The 13,698-nt window shown below is 37.6% G+C and overlaps 1 protein-coding gene across 1 annotated transcript in view; it reads right to left on the bottom strand.

Annotated features, from left to right (window-relative positions):
• TRAM2 (translocation associated membrane protein 2) overlaps positions 1–13,698 on the bottom strand; it is a 101,822-nt gene that overhangs the window by 2,970 nt on the left and 85,154 nt on the right. Inside the window, 4 exon segments of the mRNA XM_074310660.1 lie at positions 546–650; positions 2,019–2,089; positions 2,737–2,821; positions 4,278–4,336. Of these exon segments, the coding sequence (XP_074166761.1) occupies positions 546–650; positions 2,019–2,089; positions 2,737–2,821; positions 4,278–4,336 (320 nt within the window).

Raw genomic sequence — 13,698 nt, 5'->3', positions numbered from 1 at the left:
GGTTCTTGAATCTAACTATATTCAATTAAGTTGCCAAATCCTGAGAGACCAGCTGAAATGACTAGGATCAATATAGTGTCAGAGGGGGCTTGAACAGGTCTTCCTGACTCAGAGGCTGGTTCTCCATCTCCACGATGTATACAAGATAATTTTTTTAGAGGGTGGGGGAAATGTAGGAAAGGGGAAGAGAAATTGGGGGCAGGGAGGGCACTAGTAGCTTGGGAGGGGAAATCAGACATAGGGGGTTGGAGCTGAGTATTGAAGGAAAATAGAGAATTTCAAAAGCATAGGTGAGAATTGAAGATGGAATAAGGGAGGGAGAAATTTGAATGTCATGTGTGAGTCACAAAGAAAGAAGTAGCTGAGGTAAGATCCCTAGGACTTTAAGAGACATATAGTCAGCTCCAGGGTATGGTTTGGTATCTGAGCAACTTGAATGTTACTTAAGAGGATGGAAGGTACATCTTTTAAAGTTTTTCCTCTGCCTCAGTCCTAGGTCTATTCTTCTATGGTCAGCAGGCAGAGCCTTTCTCATTAGCACTTACAACTTCTCATTGTTCTCATCTGCAAAGTAGAAAAGCCGTGCCATGTGGAAGAGAAACTCAGCCATGTACTGTAGCAGCAGCAAGATCAGGCCCAAGCGGGTCAGGCTATTAAGAAAAAAGAAAAGGGAAAATGAGTCACCAATTATCACCAATACAACCAGTGGCTTACTGAGTAAATGTTTTTAACAACTGATCTCCTATCCTCTGCAAAAATTCATACACTTAACCTGAATTAAACTGAAAAATTTTCGATCATATTCTTAAATTGACCCAATTAACAAAATAAAAAATAAACCCTCACTTGTATCACTCTTATTTCCAAGGTTTAAGTGTTTGCACCTAATAGTCCCCTGAGATAGCCTGTGTGAAATACATAGTAGACACTTAAGAATGTTTACTAACTACTGATTCTCAGTTAACTGCCTCAATTACCTTCCTAATGACAACACCAGACCTGACAACACTGGACTCACATTCCATCAGAAACTCAATGAAGTCTTGCCATTTGCACTGGCTACTATGACTTAAGAACCCTCATTTACCCAGAAGCTCAACTATTCTATATGTGTGGTCTCCCTTAATGAAAATGTGGGCTTTCCTTTTTGTAGTGGCAAGAAACTGGAAACTGAGTGGACGCCCATCAACTGGAGAATGGCTGAATAAATTGTTGTATATGAATATTATGGAATATTATTATTCTGTAAGAAATGACCAGCAGGATGATTTCAAAAAGGCTTGGAGAGAATACATGAAAGATGCTAAGTGAAATGAGCAGAAACAGGAGATTATTATATACAACAACAAGAAGATTATACAATGATCAATTCTGATGGAAGTGGATCTCTTTAACAATGAGATGATTCAAACAAGTTCCACTTTTTAGTGATAAAGAGAGCCATCTACACCCAGAGAGAACACTGTGGGAACTGAGCATTCTCACTCTCTCTGTTGTTATTTGCTTGCATTTTGTTTTCTTTCAGTTTTTTTCTTCTTCCTTCTTGATCTGATTTTTGTTGTACAGCAAGATAACTATAAATATATATACATATTTTGGATTTAATATATATTTTAACATATTTAACATGTATTGGACTACTTGCCATCTGGGGGGAGGGGAAAATTTGGAACAAAAGCCTTTGCAAGAGACAATGTTGAAAAATTACACATGCATGTTTTGTAAACAAAAAGCTTTAATTTAAAAAGAAATGTGGGCTTTACGACAGTAGTGTCCTGCTTTCTATTTTATTTCCTATGCTTTGAACAGTGCTTGACACTTGAGAAATATACTCTTCCTTCTTCATACACGAACAACTGGGATCAAAGAATCCTAAGGGCACAAGCTCTACTGGGATCAAAGAATCCTAAGGGCACAAGCTCTGCTGGCATCAATCACCTGGCACTCTGTGGCAGAAACATGAACTCAAGAGGACTCAAATGGCATAGAAAGGAGATATTGCGATTGGTACCACTTACTTTAAGAGGTATGCTCCAGCTATATGAACCAAGTACAGACAGATATACTGCAGCTGACGTGGAATCTCCTCCTGGAAACAGAAATGACCAAATTGTGAATTTCCCCTTCCCAGGAACCAAAGCCCAAGGATACAGTGAGCAAGAATCAGCTAGAGAATCCATCTGGATCTGTCTAACCTTGTACCCATTGTTAGCAAACATAAGAGGGAAAGGCTGACTTTGCATTGGTGATTAGGAGTGGGGCCAGGAAGCCTGCTACAAGTGAGAAGGAATGGCAGTGGCTTTGGTTTGAGGAAAAAATGATGAGGAATGAGTGGAGACAGAACAGAGGCTAGGAGGATAATGTTATCGAAAGCAAAGCTGAAGAAAATTATGAAAAGACTGCTAGGAAGATATTTTCATAAAAGGCTTTCCCAAATCTTATAGCCACATAGCTTGGTGAAAGAAGGCCAGAAAGATAAACCCGGAAAGAAAGTGTGAAAAGAGGGAAAATTCCAGAAACAAATGGTTTATCATCTTAGAATAAACTTAATGATGTTATTTAGGATTTTAAACAAACACTGAGAAACACAAGTCAACCCATTATCCAATAATGTCTACCTCCCAATAGCAGGAAATAAGAGAGTTGCTGGGAAGCAAAATAGGGAGATATCCTAAAAGGGGAAGGTGGCCTGCTATGCCATTTTGAGATAAGGAATCAGAATCAAGGTCTACTCACCTTCCGCACCTTCTGGAAATATAGCTCTGGCAGGGCATGTAGCCAGTATGCCAGCTGACAAAGGTAGAAAAACTTCACCTGGAAGCTGGAACATAAGAGCAAAGAGCATAGAGCGGTCTGGCCCAGTCATAACAAGGTTCAAGAATATGGTTCTATAGAGCTGGAAGGAAGCTCAGAGGCCATCCAATCCAACCCTCTTCATTTTACAAATGAGGAAAGTGAGACCCAGGGAAACTTAAATGATTTAGCCAAAATCATACAGGTGATCTCAGAATTTGGATTTGAGCCCAAGTTCTCTTAGTTCAGTGGAAAGAAATTTAATCCTGTCAGATTAACCAAAAACAAAATCACAATAGCACAACCCTGATTTTAAGGAATTGAGTAAGAAAACCAGAGGAAAAGACCAGGGGACAACACCACACCTATCTTGAGTCAACTTCTTAGCTTCCTCTATATTCAATGTACCCATGTTCCATATCCTCCCCAACCCTCATTCCCTATTTAAAGGGAAATAAAGAATTTAAGAAGAATAAAACAAATGATAAAAATGCTACAAAGGAGTGCAGAGCAAAGGTTAAAGGTTATTTAGCCTAAAAACTCAAACACACTTTACTTATTTAAAGAATCCATGTTTGACATAGGCAGATATCCTAACTTTAATGAATAGTCTTTCTGAGTCTCTATGGCTATAAAATCCTATCATATAGAAGCCAACCCTTTGGTGATTAAAAACTCTCCAAACTTCTATTAGCTGGACTGGTCTTTGGTTGGCTGACTTTCCCACAGGTCCTAGCTAGACACATTGAATCATTGACTGAGAGATGGAAATAACTTAAAAGGCTATCAAAGGCTAATGCCTCATTTTACAGGTGAGAAAGTGGAAGTTTGCCCATGGTCATACAGCTATTAAGTAGGATTTGCACCTGGGTCTTCCCAACTCCACATCCAGTACTTTAACCGTTATTATCAGCAGAAGTCTATTCACTATGGTAGAACTGGCACAGCCTTGAACTTCTGAGGATCAAGGTTTGCTTCCATATGTAGATGAGAGACATTGGGAAGATGAGTGATAAAGTACATAATATGGAGAAGAGAATGAAATTCACTAAAGACCAAATAAGCAGAAGGGAAAAAAGGCACTTGTGCTGTAAAGTGCTATAAAAGGACGGGTAGAAATAAAGGTCAACTGAGTAGGAGATTATAATATCCTCAAGGGACAGTGTCAAGTTTAGAGCCTTATTTACTTATCTGCCTAATATGTTTTAGGTAAAGTCACTCCTGGCAACAGGGGAATGGATTTAATGGCCTTTCACATTTAGAATACCAAGAATCTATGCTAACCCCAAAGGGTTTTTAGAGGAAATACCAATTTACTTATAACCTTACAGTGCCAATAACTTATCTACAACAACACACTAAATGAGCAAAAGGTGTGTATGAGCCAGTGCAGATCCCAGTTGGGGGCTCTTGACATAATTTTCTTAGGAGAAACTAGTGAACTGGCAAAATGTTGCTGAGTACTAAGCCAAGAGAATACTTACGGGAGATATACATGAGGGTAGTTTTCCCAGAGGCTTCTTGGATTTGTTAAGTATCCTTCCTATGGGGGGGAAATAAAAGACAAGAATTAGAGAAAACAGGCCTGAGAAATATTGTAGGGGTCATTTCTGCTTCTAGTGGTACTATCAAATACACTGAAAATATCAAAAGTCCATTTCACTTTTCATACCACTACAAATGATCTAAATAACAAAGATGCTCGCACTTTATAAAAAAATTTCCTTTCTTTCCAAGTGACTTGAAAATTTTAATTATTTTCCTAGTATTCTTGAGAGTTCATAGATAGGGGCAGCTAGGTGGTGCAGTAGATAGAGCACCAGCCCTGAATTCAGGAGGATCCGAGTTCAAATCTGGTCTCAGACACTTAACACTTCCTAGCTGTGTGACTTTGGGCAAGTCACTTAACCCCAGCCTCAGGAAAAAAAGAAAAAGAAAAAGAAAAAGAGAGAGAGACAGAGACAGAGAGAGAGAGAGAGACAGAGAAGAGAGAGAGAGAGAGAGAGAGAGAGAGAGAGAGAGAGAGAGAGAGAGAGAGAGAGAGAGAGAGAGAGAGAGAGAAAGAATATATTCATAAATAGCTGAATAAGAATCTGAAGTCAAGTATCTCACCCAAACACCTTGGAGCCAAGAAGTTATCAAGTCACTTAATCTCTCAGTGCTCTAAACAACCCTCTAAGAGTATTTGTTTCATAAAAGATGCCAGAGAATTTCCTCATCTGAGAATTCCCTACCAATGAAAATTTCATACCAATTAAATCACAGGTACAGTAAAAAGTCCCTATCTTTATTCTTGGCAGCTGAGAAGGATACATTATTAACATTCATTTTACAGATGAAAAGACTTTAGGCCCAAATGACTAAATTGTTCAAGAACAATTCAATGCAATAGATACTTATTAAGCATCTACTGCATACAGCACATTATGTTGGGCACTAAAGACAAAAATAAAACATTTTCTACATTTAAGAAGATCACATTCTACTGAAGAGAAGAGTTAAACCTAAAATAGAACTAAGCAACCAACCTTCTGCTCTAGTACTCTATTCCTGAAGTCAATAAATTTGGCCTGTAGTTTTGGAGAACAAGATCGAATATAGTTAGACAATCTAGAGTGTCTGAGTGAATGGAATCAAAGAATAAATATTTTTCACTAGTCAGACAGCCTTTCACAACTAGATAAGGTATAAAGGTAATAATGGAAGGTCAAGATTGTTTAGTGAGAAGTCAGTGATTTTTTAATTCTCAGGCTCAAAATATGTAAACATAACCACAAGAATACAAAGATGATGCTACTGAATCTTGGTTGGATGGGATATATGCTATGAATAGTTTTCACTGGTCTTTTCCTGTTATTAGAGAATTGGAGTTAGAAAGGAACCTAAAAAACATCTGGCCCAACCCATACCTAAGAAAAGGATACCCACTATGACAAAACCCAAATAGATGATCCTCTAGCTTTTGTTAAAGATCCCAAGTGAAGGTAATACAAAATACAATGGCTTCTGAAGGCAGCCTATATTTTACTTCAAGATAGCTCTACAAAATTTCTTCCTGATATCAATCTCTCTTGCCAGCTCCTACCTATAGTTCTTGCTTCTGCCCTCTGGAGTAAAAAAGAACAAATTTAAACCCTTTTTTCATATAAACATCCTTTTAATATTCAAAGAAAATTTCTGTGGCTCTGTTTTTTTATTTGTAAAATGGGACAATAATCCCCAGGATGTGACAAATAGCAGTCGCTTACTATAGTGAACAAGATACCCTTTCCATCAAGTTAGGAAGCAGACTTCAAAGATCTTCTAGTTCAATTTCCTAATTTTGCTAAAGGGACACATGAGGCTCATATTATTCAAGCAAGCATTTTTTAGATGCTTATTATGTCAGGCACTGTGCTAAGAAATATGGTTTAAAAAAAATAAAATAGTCTCTACCCTCAAGAAGTTCACTTCTATCAAAGTACATACTAAACATATGCTAGATAATGTTTTATCTATCAGAATATCAGAAAAGGCTCTATATAGAAGATGGTACTTTAATTCCACTCTGAAGAAACCTAGAAATTCTAAGAAGGAGGAGTAAAGAAGAAGTGCCTTTCAGGCCTGGGTTCAGCTTGTGTGATGACATAAAGACAAAAGATAGCATGAATGAGAAACATTAAGATCAGTTTAGTTGGACTAAGAATCATGTGAAGGGGCATATAATAGATCTAATAAAACTAGAAATGTGGGTTGTAGCAAAGTTGTGTGAGTTTTTAAAAGCTCAACAAAGGAATATGTATTTGATCCTAGAGATAAGAAACACCCATTGGAATTCATTAAGCAGGGAATGTCTATGGTTCAGTAAAATCCTTCTGGCAGCCATGCGGATAGATTAGAGAGGAAAAAGATTTGAGTCAGAAAGCAATTATCAGGACACAATTTTAACAGCCAGGTGAAGGATAACAGGGATGTGGATGGGAGAAATACTCTCAAGAATACTTAGCAACTGGAGTGTAGAATAGGGAATGTCAGCAATCAAGAATCAAGAATGCAAAAATTAAGTAAATTTCAAGATTAAATAATTTACTCAAGATCGCACCATCACTCCATCTGTGTGCACAGACTGTCTTCCATGCTTGGAATGCATTACCCTCTCAGTCCTTGGCCCCACCCATCCCTTACCTCTTTAGCAGAGGAACATAGCAAAAATAACATCTTCAAGAATCCTTTCCTAGTTCCTCTCCAGCTGTTGGTAGCCTTCTTAACTACCTTGTATGTAACTACATTATTTGTGTATATATTAATGTATTTATTAACACTACATATGCTACACATAATTTTATACGTACTTGTTATCTCCCCCATTAGAATGTAAGAATTGTTTCATTCTTTTTATCTGTATTTTCAGCATCTAGTACAGTGCCTAGGACACAATAGGAGCTTAAAAAGGAATTACTGACTACAGAAACAGATCCACAACAAGAACCCAAGTCTAGCCTCTCAGTCTAGTGAGTTGGGTTTATTTTTTTCACTGTAATATACAGCCTACTCCCATAAACTCCATACTCCCTTAAAAAACTTCCTGGTTTTCTTTGTTAGTTCTTAACAAACCTCATGAGTCATGAAGTAAACTCCAAAGAAAAGGCAGTCATGAGAATGGGCTTCCTCCTGCTATATTAGATCTGTATGTTATAATTTTTCCTTCATACTTGAAGAGGACCAATGACATTATGATGCTGGGTCAAGTACATTGAGGTCAACTGTGGCCATCAGGCTAATATGAACTCAAAAGGCTCTACCACCCATTGGGCACTGGTTGAACATTTGAGATGGAGAGATCTAGGATTTTGCAGCTTGCATTTTATTTGCGTTATTGTGATTCCGCAGCTAGGTGGCATAATGGACAGAAGTGCTAGTCCTGCAGTAAGGATGGCCTTAGTTCAAAGTTGGCCTCAGGAACTTAGTGGCTCAGTTTCTTCATCTGTAAAATGAGTCAGAGAAGGAAATGGCAAGCCATTCTAGTATCTTTGCCAAGGAAACTCCAGATGGGGTGGGATATGATGATGATGATGATGATGATGATGATGATGATGATGATGATGATGATGATGATGATGATCATCATCATCATCATCATCATCATCATCATCATCATCATCATCATCATCATCATCATCACCAGCAACACTAGTCACATCACCAGAGTCTTATTAAACCAAAAGGACTGATTGCTTGATTCTACTTTAGCAAAGCAAATCAGAATTATAACTAACAGTTGAGAGAGGAACAGAAGGGAATAAAAATCTTTGCAGAAGACCAGTATCTGAAGGTTGGAAAAAAGAATACAACTTTCTTCATTTTTCTTCCCTTTTTTCCTTTAAAATGCCTAGAATTTTCAAAGGCGATTAATTCTAATAGATCACACTTGTGACCCTTCCTGACTGTGGTTTCCATATCTCACACATGCAGGAGATATAAGAGATCGGGGGAAGTCCTTGTCTCAATGTTTGATCAATGCTTCAAACCCACATTCTTTATCTTCATCATGCTGGTGTTTTTCCTGACAGTTATGAGCCGATTAGAAGGTCTGCTAGGCTAGGCAAAGGGACAATCTTATAGCCTTTCCTCTTCTCATATTAAAGAGTGTAAGGCTTCAAGCCAGTTTCAAGGGAGAAAATACCCCAAGGAAGTAACAGTTTCTTCCTATAGAAAGTAATACTGTATATTTATCAACAATAGAAGGTTATTTGTGAGGTTGTCTATGGAAATCTGAAGAGGAGGAGGCATTTCTGCCAAAGAAAGGTCGGCTATGAGGAGAGAAACCCAAACACACACACACACACACACACACACACACACACACACACACACACACACACACACACACACACACACACTTCCTCCCTCCACAGTTTTGCATGTTCAATGCAAACTTTCGTCAGCTTGGTGGCCTGTTTGCTAAGGAAACAAAGCTATGGAAAGTCTGAAACCAGCAAAGAGATCCCCACAGAAAAAATGTTGCCTGATTGCAAATGGGGAGTCTGTCCAGTCCACTAGGTTTGCAACTGGGGGGAGGTAGGGGAGTGAATGGGAAAGGAGAGGATCAGCAGGAACCAGAGAAGAAATGACTCACTGGTTGGTAAATGAGCAGCCTTTTCCAGAGGTCTAGCCAAACAGCTGCTTGAGGAGGAATAATCACATGCCTCTGGTGCCCAAAGGGTTAACTTTAAAGTTCTGACATGCCAGATAACACAAGTTAGCAGAGGCCTGCATTAGATGCCCTTACCTACATTCCCAAAATACCAACAAGCAGATCTGAGACCAAAATCTTCTCTGCAAACGAAAAAACTGGCTAATCATTTAAAGGTCTTCTCTGATTTTATAAAGAGTTAGCTAAATGGAGCTTTAGTTGGAAAGTCCCACTTTCTCCCAAAAGCCACTACTTACCCCCCAACTATTTATGAACAAAGAAAATACAGAATTCCAATAATAGCCCATCATTTGCTGGACTCATATATATTGTGAGACAAATCATGAACCCTGGAATACAGCCCCATATGTCCATAAGATAATGAGATGAATCATAACCCCTAACTCCTTTTCTAAATAAAGCTCTGTATATCATCATCAACAACAACAAAATGACTTAAGAAGTTATATGAACATATCAAATGCTTAAGAAATGTTTGTTTTATGATCAAAGGTCCTGGATAAGTTCTAAAACTTACTTCCTGTGAGATCTAAGGCAAATTACTTCCACCATGCCCTCAGTTTCTTCAACAGTAGAAGAGGTTGGATTAGACATGTTCTGAGGCCCTATCCAGCTCTAAATCTGTCTGTAAGATGATAGCATTCAAGGGGATTTCCATTACTGGGGAATGACTGAACAAGCTGAGGGATATAATTGTGATGGAATAGTATTGTGCTATAAAAAATGGTAAGCGGAGCCAAGATGGCAGAAAGGACACACACTTCTTTCTGATCTTCTCCCACAATCCTCAACTAATTAGTAAATTCAGCCTCTGAATTAGTTCTGTACTGGCAGAATCCATGAATATTGGGAGTGCAACAAATTACCAGCAGAAAATAATTTCAAAGATTTCCGGAAAAGGTCTGTTTCAGGTGGGTATGGAGGGAGGTGACCAGGTGCAGGCAGGCAGAGCATAGATGCCAGTTCAAACCTGGGGTGGGGTGCAGTCTCTTCAGGGTGGCACAGACTTGTGCTGCGGAGAATCTACAAGGAGGAATCTACACTTCGCTGCATGTAGAGGAAGCTTGGAAAACCTCCCTTGCCCTAAAAGCAGATTCCAACTTTTTTTTTTTTTTAAATGAAGAAAAGAGCCTAGACACTATTTTTGAGGAAATCAAAGAGAACTGCCTGATGTCATAGAATGAGAAGGTAAAATAGCCATTCAAAGAATTCACCAAATGCCTCCTTAAAGAGACCCCAAAATTAAAACTCTAAGGAATATTATGGCTAAATTTCAGAATTATTGGACCAAGGAAAAAATATTACAAGCCACCAAAAAAAAAAAAAATTCAAATACTGAAGAGCCACAATAAAGATTACCTAGGATCTAGCAGTTTCCACCTTAAAGGATGAAAGGGCCTGGAATCTTATATTCTGAAAGGCAAAGGAAGTTGGAATACTAAACTGAGCATTTTCTTCCAGGGAAGAAGATGGGCATTCAATGAAACAGGTGAAATCTATTTATTTCTGATTTAAAGACCAGAGCTAAACAAAAAATATGATCTCCAAATACAGGACTCAAGAGAAGCATAAAAAGGTAAGAAGAACTTTTGAGAACTGTATTTCTGTCATGGATACCCACATAGAGTACATGTTTAATTTGATTTTACTGTTATAATATAGAAAAGGAACTAGAGGTGGAAAGGGGATTGTACCAGAAAAAGGGAAAAGTGGAGGTAAAATGAGGGAAATTATATCTTACCAAGAGGCAAAGGAAACCTATTATATCTGAAGGAAAGAAGGGAGGGGGAATGAACATTGTGTGAATCTTATTCTAATCAGATTTGGTTCAAAGAGAAAATATTAAACATATTTGGTTTATAGAGAAACTTCTCTTACCTTATTGAAAAATGGGAGGGGAAAGGCAAAAAGGGAAGGGGTAGGCTAAATAGAAGGGAAAACAGAAATAGTAGGGGAAAAGTATGAGAAAGGAGGGACTCAAAAGGGGGAGGGCTGCTTGAGGCAAGAGGTGCTCTTAAATTAAATACTGAGGGAAAGGGAAAGGGAAAAAAGAAAGAGAAAAGTATAATCTGGGGATAAGACAGCAGGAAATAGAGAATTAGTTTTAATCATAAATGTGAATGGGGTGAACTCTCCTCTAAAGCATAAGCAGATAGCAGGCTGGATTAAAAGCCAGAATCCTATCATATGTTGTTTATAAGAAATACATTTAAAGCAGAGTGATACATACATACATAAAGGTAAAAAGGCTGAAGCAGAATCTATTATGCTTTAGGTGAAGTAGGAAAAAGCAAGGAGTAGCCATCCTGATCTCAGATCAAGCAAAAGCAAAAACTTATCAAATTAAAAAAGTTAAGGAAAGAAACTATATTTTGCCTAAAGAGTATCATAATGAAGCAATATCAATACTAAATATATATGCACCAAGTGGTATAGTATGGAAATTCCTAAAGGATAAGTTAAGAGAGCTGCAAGAAATAGACAGTGAAACTATAATACTGAGAGATCTCAATCTTCCTCTCTCAGAACTAGATAAATCAAACCACAAAATAAGTAAGAAAGAAGTTAAAGAGGTAAATAGAATACTAGAAAAATTAGGTGTGCTAGATCTCTGGAGAAAATTGAGTGGAGACAGAAAGGAGTACACTTTCTTCTCGAAAGTTCATGGAACCTATACAAAAACTGTATACAAAAAATGCAGAAAAGGCAGAAATAGTAAATGCTTTTTTTTTTTTTTTCAGAAATGCAATAAAAATTACATTCAATAAAAAGCTTAGGGAAAATAGACCAAAAAGTAATTGGAAACTAAATAATCTCATCCTAAAGAACAAATGGGTGAAACAGCAAATCATAAATATAATTAATAATTTCATCCAAGAGAATGACAATAATGAGACAACAGGGATTATCCTGTGCCTATCCCATTCAGCAATGCTTAGGTGGATCCACAAAAGGGAGACACCTGGAGTTAGTGCTGCCTTCTAAGAAAAGATCTAGCAAGAAGACATACCCCTTGCCATCTCAAGAAAATACCTGCAAGACACAACCTCCTGCCTCAGAGGCCAAACCCCTTTTTACCTTCTGGGTCCACCCTACCAGTTGACATAGCATACTTGGCAATTCTCAGAAGGAAAGTCTCTAAGATATTAGTTTAAGTAATACTGGGGTAAAACAGTTATTTTAAATGGAATTTCTCTTTGTATCTCTTGCTGTTGGATTTTGTTAGTGATGTATAAAAATGCTGAGGATTTATGTGGATTTATTTTGTATTCTGAAACTTCGCTAAAGTTGTGGATTACTTCTAATAGCTTTTTAGTTGATTCTCTGGGATTCTCTAAGTATGTCATCATATGATCTGCAAAGAGTGATAATTTGGTTTCCTCATCTCTTTTTCATCTCTTATTGCCAAAGCTAGCATTTCTAATACAATATTGAATAATAATGGTGATAGTGGGCAACCTTTTCAACGAAAAGCCCATTTATTTCTATACTCTCTAGTGCTTTTAATAGGAATGAGTGTTGGATTTTATCAAATGCTTTTTCTGCATCTATTGAGATAATCTTTTTCTAGCGTTTTTTAGTTGCAAGCCCAATTCATTGATCATCTTTTTCTAACTATTTTATGCAAGTAAGCATCTAGAGATATAAAATTTCCCCTTATTCCCACTTTGGCTGCATCCTACAAATTTTGGTATGTTGTCTCATTATTGTCATTCTCTTGGATGAATATCAATAAACAAATTAACAAAAACATATGATTATCTCAATAGATTAATTCATCCATTTAAAACCACCAGTAAGGATGCAATGGGGATAAACAGGAACCATTCCCAATAAGATCAAGGGTTAAACAAGGTTGCTCACTATCACCATAATTATATATAGCTATTAGAAGTAATCCACAACTTTAGCAAAGTTGCAGAATACAAAATAAATCCACATAAATCCTCAGCATTTTTATACATCACTAATAAAATCCAACAGGAAGAGATACAAAGAGAAATTTAAAATAACTGTTGATGGTATAAAATATTTGGGAATCTATCTGCCAAAGGAAAGTCAGGAAGTATATGAGCAAAACTACAAAACACTTTCCACACAAATAAACAGATCTAAACAACTGGAAAAATAAGTGCTCTTGAATACATTGAGCAATTATAATAAAGATGACAATATTACTTAAACTAATCTCTTAGGGACTTTCCTTCTGAGAATTGCCAAGTATGCTATGTCAACTGGTAGGGTGGACCCAGAAGGTAAAAAGGGGTTTGGTCTCTGAGGCAGGAGGTTTTGTCTTGCAGGTGTTTCCTTAAGATGGCAAGGGGTGTGTCCTCTAACTAGATCTTTTCTTAGGAGGCAGCACTAACTCCAGGTGTTTCCCTTCTGTGGATCCACCTAAGCAGTGCTGAATGGGATAGGCACAGGGTAATCCCAGAGGAGTTCAAATATAAATTATCAGCTTTGAGTCCATAGGCAAAAGAAGGATGTAGAGAGAAATAGAGAAAGGCAGAAAGGTAGAGAGATTCAGAGATGCAGAGACATACATACACTTGCTCTTGCTTCCTGTTAACCTCTGCTGAGATTACCAATAAAGAAAGCCTGTTTGGCACCTTAACATCAGCTCATATTCATGTGTTTCCAGGAAAGATTGGTATGTATGACCCTGGCAATCATTAGCCTTGGTGAGAGGTTAAACTAATCTATTTATTTAG

Source organism: Sminthopsis crassicaudata, chromosome 4 (genome assembly GCF_048593235.1).
Source record: "Sminthopsis crassicaudata isolate SCR6 chromosome 4, ASM4859323v1, whole genome shotgun sequence".
In the NCBI taxonomy this organism is placed as follows: domain Eukaryota; kingdom Metazoa; phylum Chordata; class Mammalia; order Dasyuromorphia; family Dasyuridae; genus Sminthopsis; species Sminthopsis crassicaudata.
This window is presented reverse-complemented; position numbering and strand designations above follow the sequence as displayed.